General features: G+C 36.7%; 1 protein-coding gene across 1 annotated transcript in view; it reads left to right on the top strand.

Annotated features, from left to right (window-relative positions):
- SEC63 (SEC63 homolog, protein translocation regulator) overlaps positions 1-25253 on the top strand; it is a 77502-nt gene that overhangs the window by 42558 nt on the left and 9691 nt on the right. Inside the window, exons 14-19 of the mRNA XM_047859413.1 lie at positions 3107-3189; positions 6156-6215; positions 6416-6589; positions 11001-11159; positions 15475-15576; positions 18910-19008. Of these exons, the coding sequence (XP_047715369.1) occupies positions 3107-3189; positions 6156-6215; positions 6416-6589; positions 11001-11159; positions 15475-15576; positions 18910-19008 (677 nt within the window). The remainder of the gene's footprint in view (positions 1-3106; positions 3190-6155; positions 6216-6415; positions 6590-11000; positions 11160-15474; positions 15577-18909; positions 19009-25253) is intronic.

Raw genomic sequence — 25253 nt, 5'->3', positions numbered from 1 at the left:
GATCCTCAGAATGGGATTAAGCTTGAGGACTCTCTGTTCTGTAGTTCAAGTTTTAGGAATATCTTACTTTTTAAAGAATGAAGGATTTTCAGATGCAGTGAAAGATCTTTGAAATACATATATTGTTAGTATGAAAGAAATAGCTGCTTAGTTCTAAAATTCATTTTAAGCCCAATTTACTTATGTTAAATAAACCTTGGAAATTACCGTGTTCTGTGCCACATTTCATGTGTTTTTCTCATCCTGCCTCTATGTTTATGTCTGTTGGGATGAAAATATAGAGATTATTTTTCTACCTACACAGTTGGCCAGTGAGTGTCCATGATAATAGTTGAATAATAGTATTTTACAATGGTGACAGAATTAAGAGATTATCTGCTCCATTCCTTCATTGTAACATTATTCTGAGTTTTGACATTTACTAAGTTACTGTTGTGAGAACATTTTTGTGGGACCAAAAATACAAGGATGTGTTAGGGGTGGTTTCTGTCTGTAAGGGGCTTATAGTCTAGTTGAGGAAAGAGGATATAAACATAGGATTAAAACCAAGGAATCATAAAGCAAGTGTGAAATGAATGACACGGACGTTGTGTCATTCATGCATTCAACAACTGTTGAGTGCCACTCATTTATCTGGGTGTTGGGGAAGCAGTGGTGAGTTAGACAAAGCCTCTACCTTACTAAGTTTGCATTCTAATGGAATTGAAAAGAGATAAATAACTCTCAAAGATTGGGGTGTTTGAGAAAGTAAGGTAAAACTGCAGTCTGGTTTCAGATCGGCTGCAGTATAGGATACATGTAGGGACTGCTTTGGTGAAGAGTTCGGATTTCCTTGTGGGTTTGTGAGTCTTCAAACACTTAAAAACAGTAAAAGTTTCATTTAGGACCAATTTAAATCAGAAACTATTCAAGTAAAAAAAAAGAGAAACTATTCAAGTAAAATCCAATTTGGGACTTAAGAGATAACTGATAATAATCAGGAGCTATAAAAAGTACATGCTGCTTAGAAAAATGAACGTAAATTTTCTCGTTAGAAGTAAGGTAAGAATATTCAACCTCATTGGGAGACTTCATGATGTATTTCATTCCATAGCCTCTTGTATAGACAATTTACTGTATTTTCACAGTGCTATCCCAATGTGTAATATGAGTAATATAGTTAATGGAGGGAGAGGAGAAGCAGTTTAGAAGCAGGAAAGGCATCTGCATTATCTAGTGCTGGAGATGGTGGAACTCTCTCCCACATTGCCTAGAGGCTGTATAGAATCACCTGTAGGCTTTTTCTCCACCGTAAAGCATCAAATGGCCAGTACATACAGTTATAGCTATTAACTCGTGTGCAGTGCTCATGCACATACAACTGTGCTGTGTTGATGAATGTGTAGCCCAGATTTGATAATGGAAAGATAATGGAGACTTCCAGATTGAAGAAAGGATATTGTATCCTTCTTGATGCCTAGCTGTTGCACCTCACAGCCAGTAATTGAAGAGAGATAGTGATAGTTTGTTGGAGGCCATTCTTTTCCAACTGGTAGTGTGTTAATGTAGGCCACAACAGAGTATGCTAATCTATATCTATGTAAAATAAACATAACAAGCTCAGAAAAATCTATAGGCAGAAATACATAGTGAAGAAAACTCTTACAGATAAAACTTGTAGGTGAAATGAATTATTTACATATTTGAATAAGATCTGTTTGATGTTGTAGTAATTTATTTTAACATTTATTTTAATGTTACTAATTTTAGTGTTAAGCTTATCTTACTAGCTTTTGGCAATATGTGTGGCAAGTGTAGAGTTGTTTTTTTTTTTTGGTTTTTTTTTTTTGGCAAATGTGGTTTTAAAAAATTAAACAATTGCAAAAACATTGTGAAAACTTTTAAAGGTGTTTTTTAATATAAACAAATCTTGGAAGTTTTTGCCTTAAAAAAATAAATTTAATGTGACTTGGAATACTAGTCCTAATTATCTTATTTCTGACCGGCAGGCTGTCATTGATCATATAGTTAAAGTCTTGTGAATATGAGGTTTGCATAGTTTAAGAGAGTCACAGAACCCTTTTTTATATCGGTATGAAAGAAAGGTGTGGTATAGCAGTCCTCACATTATACTTTGTTTTAAACACCTGGGTTTGAAACTTGGCAGTGCAAATATAGCCATTATGTGACCTCAGGCATTTAATTTTATGTTAGTTTTGAACGTCAGTTTTTTCTTTATTTTTTTTTTAATTATCTTTTTTTATTTTAGAGTGAGTGTGAGTTGGGGCGAGGGCAGAGAGGAGAGAGAGAGAGAGAGAGAGAGAGAGAGAGAGAGAGAAGCAGGGTCCACGCTCCCATGACCCTGGGATCATGACCTGAGCCGAAATCAAGAGTGGGATACTCAGTTGACTGAGCCACCCAGGCGCCCCCTCAGTTTCTTCTTCTTCTTTTTTTTTTTTTTTAACGTTTATTTATTTTTGAGACAGAGAGAGACAGAGCATGAACGGGGGAGGGGCAGAGAGAGAGGGAGACACAGAATCGGAAACAGGCTCCAGGCTCTGAGCCATCAGCCCAGAGCCCGACGCGGGGCTCGAACTCCCGGACCGCGAGATCGTGACCTGGCTGAAGTCGGACGCTTAACCGACTGCGCCACCCAGGCGCCCTGTCAGTTTCTTCTTTAAAATGGAAATAATAACAATGCTTCATAGGGCTATTTTATTTTTTAAATTTTAACTTTATTTCATTTTATTTTATTTATTTTAGAGAAAGCGAGTGTGGGTGGTGGGGAGAGGCAGAGGGAGAGGAGAGAGAGAGAGAGAGAGAGAGAGAGAGAAAAACAGTCAGTCTTAAAGCAGGCTCCACAGTCAAGCCTGACATGGGGCTTGATCCCACAACCCCGGGATCATGACCTGAGCTGAAATCAAGAGTCAGACGCTCATCTGACTAACCCATGCAGCTGCCCCTTCATAGGGCCATTTTAAAGATTAAATGAGTACATTGTTGAAAGCATCTAGTGGAGCATTTTATACAGAATAGACAAATTATTTTTCATTGAGTAAGTTTCAAATGTGTACATGAAATACTGAAGTACCAAATTGAATTTTATTTTTTTACTTTCATCTTCTAGTATTGGATGATGAAGATAGCAACAACATCACAGTAGGATCCCTAGTTACAGTGTTGGTTAAATTGACAAGGCAAACAATGGCAGTAAGTAATTTCTTACTTTTATTCTTTAAGAGTTACATGTTAAAAAAAGAGTTATGTGTTAAGTAGTGAAGGGGAATAGGAGGTATAGGCTTCCCCAGTTATGGAATAAATCATGGGATTCAAGGTACAGCATAGGGAATATAAAGGCATTGTAGTGGTCTTGTGTGGTGACATAGCATAATGCATAGAGTTGTTGAATCACTATGTAGTATGCCTGAAACTAATGTAACATTGTGTATCAACTATACTGCAGTGAAAAAAGGGGGAGAGAGTTATATGTTAAAGTTCTTTTATTTATTTTCTCATTTTAAGTCATGTATTCTTAAAGTCAAAACTATTGTAGTCGTAAAATCTTAATTTTGCAAGTCCTTTTAGCTGTTTTGACCTTTTAAATAAATTTTCAGTTTTTCACATTAGTTTTTACATACAAAAAAACCCTTGGAAAATAGATTAATTCTTCATGTGATGATTTGTTAATTCCCTGTAAAACATAATAAGGCAATGTGCATATAGTATTTAAACTGTAAAGTTTTATACAAAGATTAATTATTGATTACTGTTGAGAATTTCTTTACCAATTCTTTAGTCAATTCCTTTTTTTTTTTTTTTTTTTTTAACGTTTATTTATTTTTGAGACAGAGAGAGACAGAGCATGAACGGGGGAGGGTCAGAGAGAGGGAGACACAGAATCTGAAACAGGCTCCTGGCTCTGAGTTGTCAGCACAGAGCCCGACGCAGGGCTCGAACTCACGGACCGTGAGATCATGACCTGAGCTAAAGTCAGCTGCTCAACCGACTGAGCCACCCAGGTGCCCCTGTTTAGTCAGTTCTTTAGAGAATTTACTCTCAATTTTTTTATTCTAAAAAATGTTAAATTACAGTGAAAATATTTTTTTTTCTAATTATGTGAAAAATTCATGCTGTCTGGGGAAAAAAGTTCAGGCAATGTAGAAAAGTAGAAGAAATTAAAATGACCTAAAGTCCTACCACCCTGAAATTATTGATTTTGAAGTGCATCACTGTAGATACCCTAATGCATGAATAACTGTGGGGCTAAATGATGTTTTTACTATCATGGATTCCTTCTCTAACCCACCTTCCTCAGGAAAGCCCTTGTCAGCCCCAGACCAGAATTTAGTCTTCTGTAGATCTTTTCATGTCTTTCTTCATGCTCATATTTACTCTCTGGACCTTTACGTTGTATGTGTATATACACACTGGTATTTTTCTCATTCCTTTTCATTAAATCCAGTCACATTGTATATGTTTCCTGTATCTTGTTTTTCTCAGTTTCTATTACAAATTTGTATTACCTCCCAAGTTAGAACTTGTTTTTGATTGTACTATTTCAACTCTACTTATTCACCTAATGGCAGATCTTAGCCTGTTCTACTCTGGGGTCTGTGAACATCTGTAGGAAACCTAGTATGCATTTAAACGCCGTGTGTAAAATTTCTAGTGGGGTGTCTGGGTGGCTCAGTTGGTGAAGTGTCTGACTTCAGCTCAGGTCATGATTTCGTGGTTTGTGGGTTGAAGCCCCCCCGTTGGGCTCTGTGCTGACAGCTCAGAGCCTGGAACCTGCTTCAGATTCTGTGTCTCCCTCTCTCTCTGTCCCTGCCACGCTCACACTCTGTCTCTCTGTCTGTCTCTGTCTCTGTCTCTCTCTCAAAAAAACAAAAACCTCTGTTAGGAAAAGCATATTTTGTAGTAGGATCAAATTAAAGATGTTGGTTTTATGGTAGCAGGTGGTAAGGAAACATTTGTATCATGGACTCTGGATGAGACGTGCCCTCTGGGAGAAGAGGAAATTCTAAGCCAGTGGCTAGGATTGGGTTAGAATCCAAATTTATACTACCCACATGCTTTGGAATTCCCAGCCTGAAAAACGAGCAAAAGTTGGCCTTCAACTGTTGAACTTCTGGGATAATTGGTAGAAGAAAAAGCAGAATTGCCCTGGAAGAAGGGAAAGAATCAACCATTTATCTTCCAGTTCTTGTATGAACAGTACCTGAGAGTAATTTAAGTATTAGAATCTAGCTAAAAAATGAAGAAATGAAAAAAAAAATGATGAAGCAGAGATGATAGAATTAGACAAGGGGCTGGCACACTTTTTCTATAAAGGTCCAATTAATAAATGTTTTAGGTTTTATAGGCCACAGTTTCTGTAGCAACTACTGAATTCACAAATGGGCATGGTTGAGTTCTAATAAAACTTTATTTAAAAACGAGGCAATGGGCCATAGTTTGCAGACCCCTGAATTAGGCTAATAGTTTAGAGCCCAAGTTATCATTGTTTTTATTTGTTAGCTTTAGTAATTCCAAGGAGTTTATAAATAGAACGAACATCACTTACTGTCTTCTAGTATAGATTCTCACTGAAATCTTACTGGAATTTAAATCCCAAATTTATGGCTTTTGTACTGATCCTAAGTGGATTATACAGTGGATATGTCTTTAGGTTATATGGATTTTTTTGGTGTTCCACTTCTTAGTCATTTAATTAAATTATTTAAACTTTTTTCTAAGTTTTTGTTTGTTTGTTTAAGGAGACTCTATCCCTAGTGTGGCACTTGAGCTTATGACCCTGAGATCAAGAGTCGCACTCTCTACCGATGCAGCCAGCCAGGCGCCCCTCCTTAGTTACTCTAAACTGTGGAATATTTTTTACTTTATAATGAGTTTACATATCTTAAGGCATTGCATTTATAAATTTAAGTAGACTGTACTTTTCAAATGTATTCAAGACAGATGTGAGATATTTTAGAAGGTAACTTCCAAAGTGTAAATTAGTAATTGCTAAATTTGTACACATCATTTAGTAATTGCTAAAAATTTCCTGTTCTTCCTTCACCCACCAATTGTCACCAGTTAAAAAGCGTATTGGTCATCTATGTTGAAAGATTGCTTTGTTTATCTGAAAGATAAATGTAAGTTGATAGAGATGTTTTTCTTCTCTCTACCTCCAGGAAGTATTTGAAAAGGAACAGTCCATCTGTGCTGCAGAGGAACAGCCGGCAGAAGATGGGGTAAAAACTTGATTTTTCTTACCTATCTTTCCTGGTGAAGGAAATGTTTTGTTTAGTTCTGATTGATTTATATTGCTGTGGGAGAGTAATTCAGTTTATGAAAACATTGAGTTTAGCCATTTTTATCTAAAAATTACTATGACTCCCAAATGAAACTATTGTTATAACTTCTGAGTGTGTATGTATGTTGTGATTTACAGCAGGGTGATACTAACAAGAATAGGACAAAAGGAGGATGGCAACAGAAGAGTAAAGGACCTAAGAAAGCTGCTAAATCGAAAAAAAAGAAACCTTTAAAAAAAAAACCTACACCTGTGCCCTTACCACAATCAAAGCAACAGAAACAAAAGCAGGCAAATGGAGTTGTTGGGAGTGTAAGTTAATACTGTTATTATCATTATCTTTATTTTCATGTAACTTATACTAAAATGTTCAAATCCTATGTGTATAGGTCCTGAAATTTTACATATACGTGTATGCATGATACCCAGATTAAGATGGAAAACTTTAACACCCTAGAAAACTTGCTTATGCCCCTTCTCAAAGATCCCTCCCTTTACCTCCATGCGTTCCTGTTCTGGCTCTTGTTACCATAGATTAGTTTTGTCTATTTTTTTTTTTAATGTTTGTTTATTTTTGAGAGAGAGAGAGAGAGAGAGAGAGAGAGCATACGTGCCCAAGCACAGTGGGGTAGGGGCAGAGAGAGGGGGACAGAGGATCTGAAGCAGGCTCTGCATTGACAGCAGAGAGCCCGACGTGGGGCTTGAACTCACAAACTGTGAGATTATGACTTGAGCTGAAGTCAGGCACTTAACCAGCTGAGCCACCCAGGTGCCCCAGTTTTGCCTATTCTTAAGCTTGATATAATTGGAAATGTTTGCTTTCATTCAGCATTATGTCCGTGACATTCATCTGTGTTGTGGATAGCACCTGTTCATTTTTTGTGTGTATGTGATATTCCATTTTTTTTTTTTAATTTTTTTTTTCAACGTTTATTTATTTTTGGGACAGAGAGAGACAGAGCATGAACGGGGAAGGGGCAGAGAGAGAGGGAGACACAGAATCGGAAACAGGCTCCAGGCTCTGAGCCATCAGCCCAGAGCCTGACGCGGGGCTCGAACTCACGGACTGCGAGATCGTGACCTGGCTGAAGTCGGACGCTTAACCGACTGCGCCACCCAGGCGCCCCCCATTTTTTGAATATACTATGATTTATCTATCTTTGGTTGGTGAACATTTGGGTTGTTCTAGTTTTTGCCTGAGTAAAAGTGCTGTGTTTATTCATGCACATGTCATTTTGTGGGCATTCATTTTTTTTGGGTATGTGGAATCTAGCATTGGAATTGCTGGGTCACAAATAGTGTATGTTGAGTTTGTTGAAAAGAGCCTATTTTCCAAAGTTGTACTATTCTATGCTCATACTAGCAAAACCTGAGTCCAGTTGTTCCACATCCTCACTAATATGTAGTTCTATTCTTTTTCATTTTAACCACAATGGTGGATTTGTAGTGGTATCTCTGTGTGGCTTTTATTTGTTATTTACTTGATAACTAATGATAATGAGCATCTTTTCATATATTTACTAGCCATTTGGATATCCTCTTTTTCTGTTGGGTTGTCTTATGGGTTTGTAGGGTTCCCTTTATATGTTCTGGATATGAGTCCTTTTTACTCTCTTAGTGGTAGCTTTTGATAGTACTTAATTTTAAGGAAGTCTGTTTTATCAATTTTATGGTTAGTGTTTTTGTTTCTTGTTGAAGACATTTCTGTCTAAGAACCTGGAGATATTTTTCTGTTTTCTCCTAGAAATATTATTTTACTTACTATATTTAGCTTAGATACATCTTGAATTAATTATTGTGAATAGTGTGAGATAGGGATTATGGACCACTTATTCTAGCACCACTTATTGACAAGATCATCCTTTTCTCAGAATCGCAGTGATGGTTTGTCATAAAACAAGCAACCATAAGGATGTTTGTGCAGATCTGTTTATGGACTCACTAGACCATTCCATTGATTATTTGTCTATTCTTGTTCCAAACCACATGGTCTTAATTATGATGAGTTTATATTAAGTTTTGAAATATGTTAGTGTTAAGTTCTCAAACTCTTCTTTAAAATTGTCTTGCTTATTTTAGGTTCTTTGCATTTCCCTCAACATTTTTAAAATAAGCTTGGCAGGTTCCACCAAAAAAAGCTCCTGGAGTTTAGATGAGGATTGCATTGAATCTGTGCTTCAGTGTAGGGAGAATTCACATGAACAATATTGAGTCTTTTTATTCATAATTATGGTTTATCTTTATTAATTTGGATCTTCCTTAATTTTTTCTCAGCAGTGTTTTGTAATTTCCAGTGGCAGAGGTATGGCACATCTTTCATTAGATTTACTTACCCTTCTGCATTTGATACTTTCTGGTGCTGTTGCATATAACATTTTTAAAAAATCCATTCTTCAGTGTTTATTGCTGGTGTGTAGAGATACAGTTGCGTTCTAAATATTGACCTTGTATCAAGGGGCATACGTTGACAATATGCGCATACCTTGTTTTATTGCACTTCTGTTTATTGCACTTAGCACATACTGCATTTTTTACAGATTGAAGGTTTGTGGCAACCCTGTGTTGAGCAAATCTATCAGCGCCATTTTTCCAGCAGCATTTGCTCACTTTGTGTTTCTGTCATATTTTGGTAATGCCCTCAATATTTTAAACTTTGTATTATCATTATATTCACTATGGTAATCTGTGATCAGTGATTACAGCTCTCTGGCAGCTCATGTGATAGCATTCTTTAGCAGTATTTTTAATTAAGGCATGCACATGATTTAAGACATAATGCTGTTTGTGCACTTAACATTCTGCAGTATAGTATTTATATGTAATGGGGAACAAAAAAAGTCATTTGACTTGATTGCATTAATCGCTCTACTGTCTGGAACTGAACTTGCAATATCTCCAAGGTGTGCTTGTAATTCTAACCATTTGTAGGTACTTTTAAAAAGATTTTCTATGTACACAATCATGCCATCTGGGAATAAAGATAGTTTTACTTTTTTGTTTTTAATCTTTATGCCTCCTTCTCTTCCTTTTCCTTTTTGCCTTACTCTACTAGCTAGAACTTTCAGTGTAATGCTCGTTAGGAATGGGGACAGTGGTCACCCTTATCATCTTGCTTATCTCCAGGAGAAAGGAAACAAGCTGTTAAGTATGATGTTAGCTATAGGGTTTTTGTAGATATTCTTTATCGGGTTAAGGAAGTATTCCCTTCTGTTCCCAGTTTGCTGAGAATTTTTATCATGAGCAATACTGAATTTTATTAAATGCCATTTCTCCATTTGTTGAGGTGACTGATTTTTCTCCTTTTTGTAATGTGGTGAGTTATGCTGATGCATTTAAAAATTTTAAGCTATCCTTGCATTCCTGGAACAAATTCATTTGGTCATAACATAGTATCCTTTTTCATATTTATTTGGACTTGATAATATTTTATTTAGGATTCCTACATTTATTTTTATGAGAGAATATTGGTTTGCCTTTCTCCCTTCTTGTAATACCCTTGCCAGATTTTGTATCAGGTTATGTTGGCCTCATTAAACAAGAAGTATTCTTTCTTTCTTTTTCCTGGAAGAGTTTGTGTAAGATTGGATTTGTTATTTGGAAGAATTATCTAGAAAAGCCATCTGGGTTTGGAGTTTTAAAAAGGGTTTAGTTATAGAATCCATTTCTTTAGCAAATTCTACTTTTTTCCATATATCAATTTTAGTATATTATGTCTTTTAAGAAACTTGTCCATTTCCTGTAAGTTATCAAATTTATTGACAGTTATTGATAATATCCTTTATTTGTAATGTCCTTTGGATCTGTAGTTATGTTTCTTTTATTCCTGATATTAGTAATTTGTATTCTCTTTTTCCTTTCATCAGTCTTGCCTAATGGAAGTCTTGCTGCAGTTGTATTAATCTTTTCAAAGAACCAACTTTTTTTTTAAATGTTTATTTTATTCTTGAGGGAGAGAGAGCGCACACGTGCACATGCACACGTTGGGGAGGGGCAGAGAGAGGGAGACAGAGGATTCGAAGCAGGCTCTGTGCTGATAGCAGAGAGCTTGACACTGGGCTCTAACTCACGAACTCTGAGATCATGACCTGAGCCGAAGTCAGACGCCCAACTGACTGAGCCACCCAGGCGCCCCTGAAAGAACCAACTTTTGGTTTTATTTAGGTTTCTCTTTTGTGTATCTGCCTTCTCTTTAATTGATTTCTGGTCTGTATTATTTACTTTGACTTTTTTTGCATTTAATTTGCTGTTCTCTTTCTTGCTTCTTGAAATGGATTAGTAAGTATCTTGTCTGGGATATTGGCTTTCCTTACTACATTATATTCTGTCAGCCATAGAAGATAATACTAAATTGTCAAAGCAGTACTTTTCTATAAACTTCCCATTTCCCCATCCCGAATAAAATATATTGTATGATTGGTGTTTTGAAAGATGAGCCATCTTTGCCATTGTGGTAGTATACTTTGTAAATAAAAATAAAAGTATTTTTTATTTTACAAACAAAAATAAAATAACAGTAGACAAATAAGCCATATGTTAAAGTCTTTAGTCTGACTACCACATATTTATAAGTAAATGTGTTTATAATTCTCTAAAATTCTGTATGAATAGTGAAATTATAATCTTGAGCCAATTTAATTTTAATGACAAAAAGTTAGCTTCAGGGGCTCTGAATGATATATTCACTGAGGTATTCAAAACTTTTGTGGTTGCTTTTTCCTTTTAGGAAGCTGCAGTAAAGGAAGATGAAGAAGAAGTTTCTGACAAAGGCAGTGATTCTGAAGAAGAAGAAACGAATAGAGAATCCCAGAGTGAAAAAGATGATGGTAGTGACAGAGACTCTGATAGAGAGCAAGATGAAAAACAAAACAAAGATGACGAAGCAGTAAGACTTACATTATAAGTTTAAATAATTGGAGTTATATACCTCTGATTGTTTTGTGTTTTATTGTTTTTTAATTTGTTTTGTTTACTTGTCTTAAATAATATCAGTATATTTTACAGTCATATTATTTTGTAAGAATATTTTTGTGGGATGGTCAGAATTATAAAGAAAAATCATTTCTAACAAGGATTGGACCCCTTAATTTTTTTTAATTAATTAATTAGTCTATTTATTTATTTTGAGAGAGCACATGCAAACAGGGGAGGAACAGAGAGAGAGAATCCCAGGGAGGTTCTGCGCTGTCAGTGTAAAGCTCTATGCGGAGCTGCACCCCATCAGCCATGAGATTATGACCTGAGTTGAGATCAAGAGTCAGACACTTAACCGACTAAGCTACCCAGGCACCCGGACTTCTTAATTTTCTGAAATCTTTAAGTTGCTAGATAGTATAGGATGTGGGTCTAAATCGAAGCCAGTTTGGTGTCTTACAATGGTTTTCATTGTTGGAGTTGAGTCTGCAAATGAGTTAGGAAAGGTGGGTTATGGTCTAAGCAGTTACTTAGAACTGAGTCTTTCCAGAGTTGCAGGTAATGTTTAGAGTTAAGAAACATTACTGTGGACTCCAATGTCTAGAGGTTGGTTAAGGGAAAAACTAATATTTACAAAATTCCACCTTGTTTCAAGAAGTATATGAGACCTTAAGGAAAAGAGGTGTCTCTAAGGAACTTACTAAGATTGTGAGGGTAGAAAATAGAAAGAAATCTCATGGTATGGCGTTAGTTTGCACCTGATTTATGGATGGGCTATAGAAAAGAAGGTTTGTTGGACAAATAATGGGTCCTTAGAGGCTTACTGCAAATGAACTGTAAACTGATCAGCCATTCCTTTATGTTTGTGTTGTTCTGTTCTTTCTGACTAGGCCATTGACCTAAAAGGTACCCTTGTAGTTTAGGAGAGAAAAAGAGTTTCCCTGAATAGCCTGAGAGGGTCAAGTAGAGAGGAATAAAAGGAAAAGGCAAAGGATAAAAATATGAGGAATTGCAGGCATAGTTTGGAGATACTACAGGCTTATATCCAGACCACCAGAATGAAACTAACATCACAATATAGCGAATCAAATGAATTTTTCGGTTTCCTAGTGGATATGAAAGTTATGTTTAACACTATATTGTAGTGTAGTGTATAGAGTATGCAGTAGCATTGTCTCAAACAATATATATGCCTTAATGAAAACATTCTCTATTACTAAAAAATCCTAACCATCGTCTGAGCCTTCAGCAAATTGTGATCTTTTTGCTGGTGGAGGCTCTTGCCTAGGTGTTGGTGGCTACTGACTATTCAGGGTGGTGGTTGCTGAAGATTGCAGTGGCTGGGGCAGTTTTTTAAATAAGACAACAGTAAAATTTGCTGCATTGACTATTCTTTCACAAATGATTTCTCTGTAGCGTGCAATGCTGTTTATAGCATTTTACCCACAATAGAACTTCTTTCAAATTGGAGTCAGACCTGTCAAATCTTATCACTGCTTTGTCAACTGAGTTTATGTCATCTTTTAAGTCCTTTGTTGTTATTTCAACAATCTTCACAGTACCTTCACCAGGAGTAGATTCCATCTCTGGAAACCACTTTCTTTGCTCCTCCATAAGAAGCAACTCCTCATCTGTTCAAGTTCTCTCATGAGATTGTAGCAATTCAGTTCCATCTTTGGGCTCCACTGCTAATTCTCTTGCTATTTCCACCCCATCTGCAGTACTTCTTCCTCCACTGAAGTCTTGAACCCCTCAAAGTCATCCATCAGGGTTGGAAATCAGTTCTCCAAACTCCTGTGAATGTTGATATTTTGACTCTTCTTATGAATCATAAATATACTTAATGGCTTGTAAAAGGGTGAATGAGAAGATTTTCGGTATACTTTGCCCAGATCCACCAGAGGAATCACTATCTGTGGCAGCTGTTGCCTTAAAAAATGTATTTCTAAAATAGTAAGACTTGAAAGTGAAAATTACTCCTTGATCCATGGACTACAGAATGGATGTTGTGTTAGCAGTCATGAAAACAACATTAATCTTACTGTATGTCTCTATCAGAGCTCTTGGGTGACCAGGTGCGTTGTCAATGAGCAGTAGTACTATTTTGAAAGGATTTTTTTTTTTTTTTTTGAGTAGTCGATCTCAACAGTGGACTTAAAATATTCAATAAACCATGTGCTATCATTCAGGTTTTGTTGTTCCATTTAGAGAGCACATGCAGGGTAGATTTAGCATAGTTCTTAAGGGCCCTAGGATTTTCAGAACGCTAAGCAAGTATTGGCTTCAGCTGAATGTCACCAGTTGCATTAGCTCCTAATGGAAGAGTCAACCTGTCTTTTGAAGCCGAGCATGGACTTCTCTCTAGCTATGAAAGTCTGAGATGGCATCTTCTTCCAGTGTAAGGCTGTTTTGTTAGTGTGGAAAATCTGTTACTTAGTGTAGCCATCTTCATTAATTATCCCAGCTAGACCTTGTGGATAGCTTGCTGCAGTTTCTCCACAAGCACTTGCTGCTTCCCCTTTGCACTTTGATGTTAGTGAGATGCCTTCTTTCCTGAAACCTCACGAACCAACCTCTCCTAGCTTCAAATTTTTCTTCTGCACCTTCTTCACTTCTCTCAGCCTTTATAGAATTGAAGAGGCAAGTCCTTGCTCTGGATTAAGGTTTGGCTTAAAGAACTATTACGGCTGGTTTGATCTTCTGTTCAGACTGCTAAAACTTTCTCTGTGTCAACAGTAAGGCTGTTTCACTTTGTTATCACTTGTGTTTTCACTGGAGTAGCACTTTTAATTTCCTTCATGAATTTTTCCTGTGCATTCACAACTTGTCTGTTTGGTACAAGAGCCCTAGCTTTCAGCCTGTCTCAACTTCCAGCTTGCCTTCTTCACTAAGCTTAATCATTTCTAGCTTTTGATTTAGAGTGAGAGACATGTGGCTCTTCCTTTCACTTGAACACTGAGAGATCACTGTAGGGTTATTAATTGGCCTAATTTCAGTATTGTTGTGTCTCAGGGAATAGAGAGGCCAAAAGGAGGGGAAGAAATGGAGGAACAGCCCATTGGTGGAGCAGTCAGAATACACACAATATTTATTAAGTTTGCCATCTTAGGTGAGCATGGTTCGTGGTGCCCCAAAACAATTACTGTAGTAACATCAAAGATCAGTGATCAGAGATCACCGTAACAAATATAATAAGAAAGAAGTTTTAAATCTTGCAAGAATTACCAAAATGTGACACACACAGACACGAAGTGAGCAAACACTGTTGGAGAAATGGCAACAGTAGAACAAGAGACTTGCTCAACACAGGGTTGCCACAAACCTTCAGTTTGTAAAAATCACAGTATTTGTAAAGCACACATGTGCAAAGTGCAATTAAATGAGGTATGCCTGTAATGTATCTGCCCTTGGGAATGGTGGGGAAAAACAAGGGTGACTTTTTAGCAGTTGCTGGCCCTTGACTGTTTTTGTACTTCGGGAATTAAATTGATTGCCAGGAAATTAAAGCCTATCAAAGAAATTATTTCCCCACCCACGTTTTGAGAAAGAGTTGACATATTCTTTTCTGAGTACAGTATTAGGGTTAGTAGAAGTGACAGACTAGTTTCTTTAGATACCAAAATACATTCATTCAATTGTCAAATAATTATACAATTATTCATTATCTGCCACATTGCAAGCCCTGTGTTAGATGACAGAAATGCAAGCCAAATGTAAAACAGTTTCTGCCCTTGAATGACAGGCTAGTGGGTAAGGCAGACTTGTAAGTAAACATTAAAGTACAAAAGTACAAAAGAGATTATGCACATTTTTGCCAGGTACAGTGATAACACAGAGGAGGGAGTGATCAACTCAAGTTGAGGGAAATTTCTGGTATTTGGGAACTCATGGTTTAGGCTTTAGCAGTTCCTAAGGGAATAATAGGAGGAATTTGCCAGGTTAAAGACAGAGGGAGAAAACAAATCCAGACAGGGTTTAGGAGGAGTGAAATAGCTTGGTGAGTTCAGAGAAGTCAAGATAGTTCGAAATGACTAGAATAGAAAGTGCAAAGAGGAAGGCAGTGTTAGGAGACTGAAGAGATTGGCCCAGATCAGATCACGACCCATGTAGTTGATGCTGAAGGGCTTAGATTTGATTTATGAAATAATGTGTTGTAAGTTTGGAGCAGGGAAATGATCAAGTCTGTGGGACTGAACTTAGTAGTAGTTAGCATTGTCAGGAATAATATCTGGAAGAAGATGGAAACTTCAAAACGATTTCAAATGTTTGATTTTTACTTTACCTAGGAGTGGCAAGAATTACAACAAAGTATACAGCGAAAGGAGAGAGCTCTACTGGAAACCAAATCAAAGATAACACATCCTGTTTATAGTCTTTACTTTCCCGAGGTGAGTTATTCATGACTCAGCGTTTTCCTTATTCCATCTACTTTCTCTTCAGGTACTTTCCAGTTGCCTTTTATCCGTCCATGGTGTGTACTGGCTCAAATGTGCTGATGTGGTCCGTTCTTGATAGGTGACAGTTTGAAGAATACATTTCAGTATGAATTAGATTTAGTGAATGTGGTCTATAGTGGGAGGATTGTTAACCTTTTAAGTATTTATATGGTTTCCTGTGCTTCTGTCTTTTCTGTGCCTGTATTACTGAAGGTTGTGCTGACTGCTGATTTCTCTTTAGTAGTTCAGGCAGTCTGTCAGACAAATGCATATTTTGCCTATGATTACACAGCTTTTGTGAGTCTCTCACTTCTGTCGAGTTTTAAATAAAATGAAAAAAGTTCTTAAATTTTTCCCATGAGTTTTCTCTGATGGCTCTGTACTGGCCACCTGGAGCCACTGCACTTGCTCTGGCCCTAGTCCCCGGGAATAGGCAAGCCCATGGGCTGTGGGACCAGCTGAGTTCAGTAAGAGTTCAGAATGACTGAGCCCCAAGCTCAGGACAGATTGTTGCAGTGCTATTTGTTCTCCTGTCCTTGTTTACTTGGTGGTTGTGGCCTGCTCAACTTTTGGTCTCCTTGAGTTGTTTGTCTTTCAAATGAATTTGGAATTTACACAATGCTTTGCTTTTGCAATGATTCTGTCTCTGGCCAGAGGTCGAGAACTGGTTGCCTCTTAGTTCAAGGAAGCTGTTCCACCGACTGCCTCACAGCTTGGCCACAGAATCTTATGCTCGGCACTCATGTTTGGCAGGTGATTTCATGTATAAATCTGCTTTCTGCTTTAGAATGTCAATCCAGAGTTGCTGGGGGCTGCTGAAGGCAAATTCCCAAGTAATTTGGCTTCCCTAATAATAAATGAGTGGCTCTGCAGACTGTTGTTTTGACTTGGAGGAAAGTCAGCCCAGGATTCCATGTTAATGTGCTTGCTGATCTTCTGGCGTGTCGTGAGCGTTAGCCCATCTGTTAGGGGCATTTTGCCCATTGCAGTGGTAGTCTGCCAACCCCAAGACTCCCGAAATCAAGCGAGTAAATTTCACTCATTGATTGGTTTTAAAAGTGCCATGGGATGTTATAAGCTGCATAATTTGTACCCTTGTAACAGACAGTTCATTTTAGACCATGCTTAGTTAATAAGCAAAACATCCATTCACTCCCTTAGAACATTTTAGCCTTAAGAATGCCTTTTTCTAATTTAATCTACAACTACACGGTAAACATCTCGAAAAGTACCACTTATCAGACAAAATTTATTTAGGATTTTACTAATGTCTACCTGTCTGCCTTCCCGTGTACCTGTAGAGCTACCCTAACTATCACACTACCCATTTAAATTGCTTAAAGTTACATGTTTATAATTGACTTACATGTAACTGAAACTCACTCATTATGCTTAATATGTTAAGAATGGTGGGGAATCTCACACAGTAGAGAAGCTATTGTGTTGAAAGTGTGAATAAGTCATGGTAGAACATCTTTTCCACTTTCACCGTGTGCATCAAAGAGTCTAGGCACAGGTACAGTGCTGTGGATTCATATTCACCAGCTTCTTAATAAATATTCTTGAATGAATCACATTTTAATCAAATAGCCTGGGAGAGGGAAGGAAAGGCATTCTCTTAGTGGAGAGGTAAAGAAGATACGCACATTCTTAAACATCTCCCGTGCTTCTTATATTACATGTGTGTTCTAGTAATGAGATCATTTCATTAATAATTGTGATTATCACACTCAATGTGCTAGACATTCTGATATATAATTTACTTGTATTATCTCAGTCCATCTTCACAACACAGCCTGAGGTAGATGCTCCTCATTTAATAGAGAAGAAAAGCAGGGTTTTAGAGAAGTGAAATAATCCGGTCTATGTGGCTTTAAATCAGGCATTGACAAACTACTGCCTGTAGACAAGTCTGCCTCCCTGCCTGTTTTATGAATGAAGTTTTATTGGAACCCAGTCACACTTACTCTTTTCATGTTACAGTGGCAGAATCAAGTAATTGTGACTGAGACTCTGGCCCATAAGGTGCAGAAATTAATACTGCATTTTGAGTCCATTATAATGTTTTTATCCACTTTGTGCAACACACACGTAGACAAATATACATATATATGTGTACACACACACACACACACACACACACATACATACCTATTATGGTAGTCCACTTTGGGTTAAGCAGAAGTTGAATTAATCATATACTTGTGATTTATTTATTCTGCTTATTAATGTTGTGCTTTGTAGTTTACAAGAATTTTTAGTTAACCTCAGTGTAGCATTATCAAATAATCAAATTTCAGTGTCTTGTGGTTAAAATAAAATAGCAAGTACAAGTGATTTTGAATTCAAAAGACATTTTCCCTATGATAATGTTTTCAGTAAAAAGTTATTTTTCTAACTTTCTTTTGGGTAATTGAGAATTTAGAATAGTCTAGTGTTGTTTTGGTTAAATGAGTATTTAGACTATCCTAGGGTCTGTTTTAGCTCCAAAACATTTTTCTTTAATTTGTTTAAAGAAGATCTCTTCCCTGACCAGTTCTTAGGCAGAGGGTACTAAGACATGACTAAACAGTTATTGATGAGTTCTGTACAACAGTGCTGAGCACACTGAAGTTTGGTGCCTCCAGACTGCTGTGTCTTCTCATTGTTTTTTTTTAAATACTTTTCTGTCTCCTGTCAGTTCTTCCTGCTGTCATTGTACATTCTGGTGGCAGTTTCTTTACTGAGCTCTTTTTTTATTCCTAATCTTTTCTGAGGTACAGCTAAAAATGTTGTGCTTATTAAAATCATGTGCAGTGAAAGATATTAGGCTCTTAGATGATCTCTTATGAGTAGTGTATTTTCGTGATTTCCGATTTGGTTGCCCAAGTCCCTTCTGCTCTTACTTTCTGGCTTTTGCTTATTACTAGGTAAGATGACTAAGATTATTTGCTGGATGATCCTGTAATAGTTTATGATGTTTTATTTTATTTTATTATATCTCTTGTCATTTAAGGTTGATCAGGGGTTTTTAACACAGAGGCCCATCACTACCGTTTTTTAAGGGACTGTTTGAAACCCCCATATTACATACAGAATTCTTTTGGACAGCAGATCTATAAATGGTTAAGAATAGTTTATTCATTCAGTAAACATTTATTGAGTATCTATTTTGTACCAGGCACTGTGTCTGTGCCGGAGATACTGCAGTGAACAAAACCAGAACAATACCTCTAGAATGAGACAAGGCAGACAGTTACTTCTCTAGTTCTTTCTGATAACGTCTCTTTTTTTTTTTCTTTGTAGGAGAAACAAGAATGGTGGTGGCTTTATATTGCAGATAGGAAGGAACAGACGTTAATATCTATGCCATATCATGTGTGTACGCTAAAAGATACAGAAGAGGTAAGTATCCAACAACATTATTTCAGTTTTTACAAATGTAAGGCATCTCACCTTCATGCTGCTTCATAAAATCTTTTTTAGATTTCAATTTATCATATTTGGCTTATTGTATTGTATTTGTTAAGGCACCTTTTATAACTGTTCTCTGGTGCCTGGGGGGAACTAATTCGAAGTTTATATAGTATTGTTAAAAGTAGGCAACTTTCTTAGTCTTAAAAGCTTGTTTTCAACTTACTTCGGGGAGTTTTCACTGTCAGTGTCTAAGGACATATGCCTTTTGTTCTGTCCAGAGTTTAATTATATTTTACAAAAATCTGCAATTTTTATCTTCACTGGATTAGTGCTAAGACCTTTGGTCTTAAAAATGAATGTAAGAATTGCTAATTAGATTTCTGGAGTGGAATTTTTGATTATGTAGCATTATTCATTGTTCATGACATCACTCATGTACCATCGTGATGAACATGTTTTATCCCTTGGCAACTCCTTTCTATTTTTCTTGTTTTTCTTGATTTTTTCATGTTACTTTTCTAGAAGGAAGATTCTTTCTACCTGGACTTGTGGATAAGAGCAAGGGTTTTTTTTTTTTTTTAATTTCAAGATAGTTCTGTGATGTTGATTTTTTAAAAATATTTTTAAAATATTTTTTTAAATGTTTATTTACTGAGAGAGACAGAGTGCAGGCGGGGGAGAGGCAGATAGAGAGAAGATGACACAGAATCCGTAGCAGGCTCCAGGCTCTGAGCTCTGAGCTCTGAGCTGATAGCATGAAACCTGATGCAGGACTTGAACCCATGAACCGTGAGATCATGACCTGAGCCAAAGTCAGCCGCTTAACTGACTGAGCCACCCAGGTGCCCCTCATTTTTAATACAAAAAGTACATTTCCCCCTTTATTACCAAGTAGTAAATGTATGAAGTAGTTCGTTGTTGTTTATTTGACAGTTAGAGCTAACTTAAGGTTATTTTTTTGATAGAGCAGTTTTATTATTTTTTAAATTTAAGTTTTACCAGAGTACTGTGAGAACAAGAGTGATCTCCTACATAAGCACAATAAGATTACTATGTTCAGGAAATGTAACATTGATATGGTATTTATCCAATATGCAGTCCATATTCAAATTTCCCTAAATACTCACTAGTGCCTGTTACAGTTTTTGTTTTGTTTTCAAATTATTTTTTTATTCTTTAGAGAGAGCGTGTTCACACGTGTGGGAGGAGTCAGGGGAGAGGGGAAGAGAGAACCTTAAGCAGGCTCTGCGCTGATGCAGTGCTCAATCCCATGACCCTGGGATCGTGGCCTGAGCCAAAATTGAGTGGGATGCTCAACTGACTGAGCCACCCAGACATCCCTTTTTTTTTTTTTAATTAGTTTTTATTTTGTTTTAAAATTCAGGATCCAGTCAAGGATCATGCATTGAATTTGGTTGTCATTCATCTTTATCCTAGAACTCTTCATTGGCCTTTTTGTTTTTAAATTTTTCGTGCCATCAACATTTTTAAAGAGTCCAGACAAAGTATTTTGTAGAATATCCCTCAGTTTTGTCTCATTGGTTACTCATAATTGTATTCATCTTAAATATTTTTGGTAAAAATACTACATAAGTGATGTAACCTTCTTAGTGCATCAAATTGGGGCACATTATATCATTTTGCCCCACATTGGTGATACCATGGTTGAACATTTAGTTAAGGCTTCTCTACTGTAAAAGGTATTTTTTCTTCTAATCTTTGGGGTGCTACTTGGGCACTATGTTAATATTAATATCCTGTTCTCTGTCTTTTACCCACTCATTTTAATATAATTGATGATTCTTGACTGCATCAGTTTTTCCTAATTATACTCAGTGTAGTTTCAGTATTGTATTTCTCTTCAGAGTAATACATCTTTCAGTGTATTTGAATTGTACTTCTCTTTGTGACCATTGTTCATTTTTATTGGTCTTTTAATTTGGTTTGGGCAATTGTTTTAAATATTATGAAATCAACCTGTGGTGATATTTGTTGCAGATATTTCTCCCCATTTTGTTTTACTATTATGGTTGTTTTTACTAGGCAAGAATATAAACATTTATTTACTTGGAGTTTTTTTTGCTGTGTGATTTAGTAATTTTTTCTTTTCTGTTTTCTTGGTTTTGTGGTGACTTAGAAAGGTCAAACTGTGAGATTAATTTTAAAAAAAGGATTCTCCCATGATTTTTCTAGTTTGTTTTAATATATAATCTTGCTTACAAAATCTGGATTTTGGAGATTGGAGGCAGATTGCCAAAACATCCAAATGACATCTTAATAATTTATTCTTCCTTTGTCTAAGTGGAAATGAAACTTTTTTTTTCTTAAGTTGTTATTATAATCACCTAGTGCTCATCACAACAAATGCCCCTTAATACCCATCATCTGTTTCACTCATTCCCCACCCATCTCCACTCTGGTAACCATCTGTTTGTTCTCTGTAGTTAAAAAGTCAGTTTCTTGGTTTGTCTCTCTTTTTTCCCCCTTTTCTTATTTATTTTGTTCCTTATATGAGTGAAATCATATGGTATTTGTCTTTCTCTGACTGACTTACTTCACTTAGCATTATACGTTCTAGCTCCATCCATGTTATTGCAAGTGGCAAGATTTCATTCTTTTTTATGGCTAATATTCCATTGTATGTATATATCACATCTTCTTTATCCATTCATCAATTGATGGACATTTGGGCTGCTTCTATAATTTGGCTGTTGTAAATAATGCTGCTGTAAACCTAGGGATGCATATATCCCTTTGAGTTAGTGTTTTTGTATTTTGGGAGTAAATATCCAGTAGTGTGATTGCTGGATTGTAGGATACTTCTGTTTTTAACTTTTTGAAGAACCTCCATACTGTTTTCCACAGTGGCTGTACCAGTTTGCATTTCTACCAACAGTGTAAGAGGGTTATGTTTTCTCCACATCCTCACCAACACCAGTTGTTTCTTACATTTTTGATTTTAGCCAGAATTCTGACAGGTGTGAGGTGATACCCCATTGTAGTTTTGATTTGTATTTCTCTGATGGTAAGTGATGATGCACATCTTTTCATGTGTCGGCCATCTGTAGGTCTTCTTGGCCAAATGTCTGTTCATGTCTTGCCCATTTTTTAATTGGATTGTTTTTTGGGTGTTGGGTTTTTATAAGTTCTTTATATATTTGGATAGTAACCCTTTATTAGATTACTTGCAAATATCTTCTTTCATTCCATAGGTTGCCTTTTAGTTTTGTCGATTGTTCTCTTCACTCTGCAGAAGCTTTTTATTTTGATGGAGTCCCAATAGTTTATTTTTGCTTTTGTTTCCCTTGCTTCAGGAGACATACCTAGAAAAAAGTTGCTATAGCCAGTGTCAAAAAAGATACTACCTATGTTCTTTTCTAGGATTTTTATGGTTTCAGGCCTCACATTTAGGTCCATAACCTGTTTTGAATTTATTTTTGTGCGTGGTGTAAGAAAGTGGTCCAGTTTCTTTCTTTCTTTTTTAATTTTTATTTTTCATTAAAAAAATTTTTTTAAGTTTATTTTGAGAGAGAGAGAGAGAGAGAGAGAGAGCATGCACACAAGTGGGGAAGGGGCAGAGAGAGAGGGAGAGAGAGAATCCCCAGCAGGCTCTGTCTGCTCTGTCAGTGCAGAGCCTGACACAGGGCTCACTCTCACGAACTGTGAGATCATGACCTGAGCCGAAATCAAGAGTCAGGTGCTTAACCTACTGAGCCACCCAGGTGCCCCCAGTTTCTTTGTTTTGCAGTTGCTGTCTAGTTTTCCAAACACCATTTGTTGAAGAGACCATCTTTTTCCCACTGGATATTCTTTCCTGCTTTGTTGAAGATCAGTTGATCGCATAATTGTGTGTTTATTTCTGGAGTTTCTGTTCTGTTCCATTAATCTACATGTCTGTTTTTGTGCCATTACCGTACTGCTTGATCACTATAGCTTTGTAATATAACTTGCAATCTAAAATTGTGATGCCTCCAGTTTTGCTTTTCTTTTTCAAGGTTGCTTTGGCTACTCAGGGTCTTTCTGGTTTCATATAAATTTTAGGATTATTTGTTCTAGTTCTGGAAAAATGGTGTAGGTATTTTGGTAGGGATTGCATTGAACGTGTAGATTGCTTTGGGTAGTATAGACATTTTTACAATATTTGCTCTTCCAGTCCATGAGTATGGAACATCTTTCCATTTTTTTGTGTCATTTTCAGTTTCTTTCATTGGTGTTTTATAGTTTTCAGAGTATAGGTGTATCACTTCTTTGGTTAGGTTTATTCCTAGATATCTTACCATTTTTGCTGTACTTGTAGATGGGATTGATTTCTTAATTTCTCTTTCTGCTGCTTCATTATTGGTGTATATAAATGCAACAGATTTCTGTACATTGATTTTGTGTCCTGTGACTTTACTGAGTTCGTTTATCAGTTCTAGCAGTTTTTTGGTGGAATCTTTCAGGTTTTCCATATATAGTATTATGTCATCTGCAAATACTGAAAGATTTCTTTTTTCCTTACCAATTTAGATGCCTTTTATTTTTTTCTGTTGTCTGATTGCTGTGGCTAAGACTTCCAGTACTATGTTGAATAAAATAAGAGTCAATATCCTTGTCTTGTTCCTGACCTTAAGGGAAAGGTTCTCAGTTTTATTCCATTGAGGAGATTGTTGTGGGGTTTTTCATATATGACCTTTATTATGTTGAGGTATGTTCCTTCTACACCTACATTATTGAGGGTTTTTATCATGAATGGATGTTATACTTTGTCAAATGCTTTTTCTGCATCTGTTGGAATGATTGTATTGTTCTTATCCTTTCTCTTCTTGATGTGATGTATCACGATCGATTTGTGAATATTGAACCACCCTTGCAACGCAGGAATAAATCCCACTTGATCATGATGAATGATTTTTGTAATGTATTGCTGGATTTGGGTTGTTAGAATTTTTGCATCTATTTTCATCAGATGTATTGGTCTGTAGTTCTCTTGTTTTGTGACGTCGTTACCTGGTTTCGGTATCAGGGTAATCCTGGCTTCATAGAATGAATTTGGAAGTTTCCCTTGCTTTTCTGTATTTTGGAATAGTTTGAGAAGAATAGGTATTAAATCTTCTTTAAACACTTGGTAGGGGTGCCTGGGCAGCTTAGTCAGTTGAGCGTCTGACTCTCGATTTCGGCTCAGGTCATGGTCCCAGGGTCATGGGATCAAGCCCTGCCTTGAGCTCTGCACTGAATGTGGAGCCTGCTTGAGATTCATCCTTTCTCTCTCTGTCTCTCTGTCTCTCTGTCTCTGTCTCTCTCCCTAAACATTCATTGTTTAGTAGAATGTTATTTTATTTATGGTGGTTACAGATTTTTTTTCTTGTGGTTAACTTCTTTTTTAAGTTTATTTATTTTGAGAGAGACAGAGACAGTGTGAGTTGGGGAAGGGCAGAGAGAGGGAGAGAGAGAAGATCTAGTGCAGAGCCCATTGCAGGGCTCGAACCCACGAAACCGCAAGATCATGACCTGAGCTGAAACCAAGAGTCAGACGCTTAACCGACTGAGCCACCTGGGATCCCCCTTGTGGTTGACTTGTAGTTTTGTAGGTTGACTGGTGTTGTGGTCAGAAAAGATGCATGGTATGACTTTGATCTTTTTGAATTTGTTGAGGCTTGTTTTGTGACTTAATATGTGACCTGTCCTGGAGAATTTTCCATGTGTACTTGAAAAGAATGTATATTCTGCTGTTGGGGTGGAATGTTATGAATATACCTGTTAAATCTATATGGTCCAGTCTGTCATTCAAAAGCCTTTGTTTCTGGGGCACCTGGGTGGCTCAGTTGGTTGGGTGTCTGACTTTGGCTTAGGTTATGATCTCACAGTTTGTGGGTTTGAGTCCCACAACAGGCTCTGTGCTGACAGCCCAGAGCCTGGAGCCTGCTTCGGATTCTCTGTCTCCCTCTGTCTCTGCTCCTCCCCTATTCATGCTCTGTCCCTCATAAATAAATAAACATTAAAAATAAAAATAAAAAAAGACTTTGTTTCCTTGTTGATTTTCTGTTTAGATGATCTCTCCATTGATGTAAGTGGGATGTTAAAGTCCTCTACTTTTATTGTATTATTATTGATCAGTTCCTTATGTTTGTTATTAACTAGTTTATCAATTTGGGTGCTTTCATGTTGGGTGCATACATATTTAACAATTACTATATCTTCTTGTTGGATTGTCCCCTTAATTTATAATATTATATAGTGTCCTTTTTGTCTCC

This window comes from Prionailurus viverrinus, chromosome B2, assembly GCF_022837055.1.
Source record: "Prionailurus viverrinus isolate Anna chromosome B2, UM_Priviv_1.0, whole genome shotgun sequence".
In the NCBI taxonomy this organism is placed as follows: domain Eukaryota; kingdom Metazoa; phylum Chordata; class Mammalia; order Carnivora; family Felidae; genus Prionailurus; species Prionailurus viverrinus.
The sequence above is the reverse complement of the archived record's forward strand: the minus strand, read 5'-3'. Positions and strand labels throughout refer to the sequence as shown.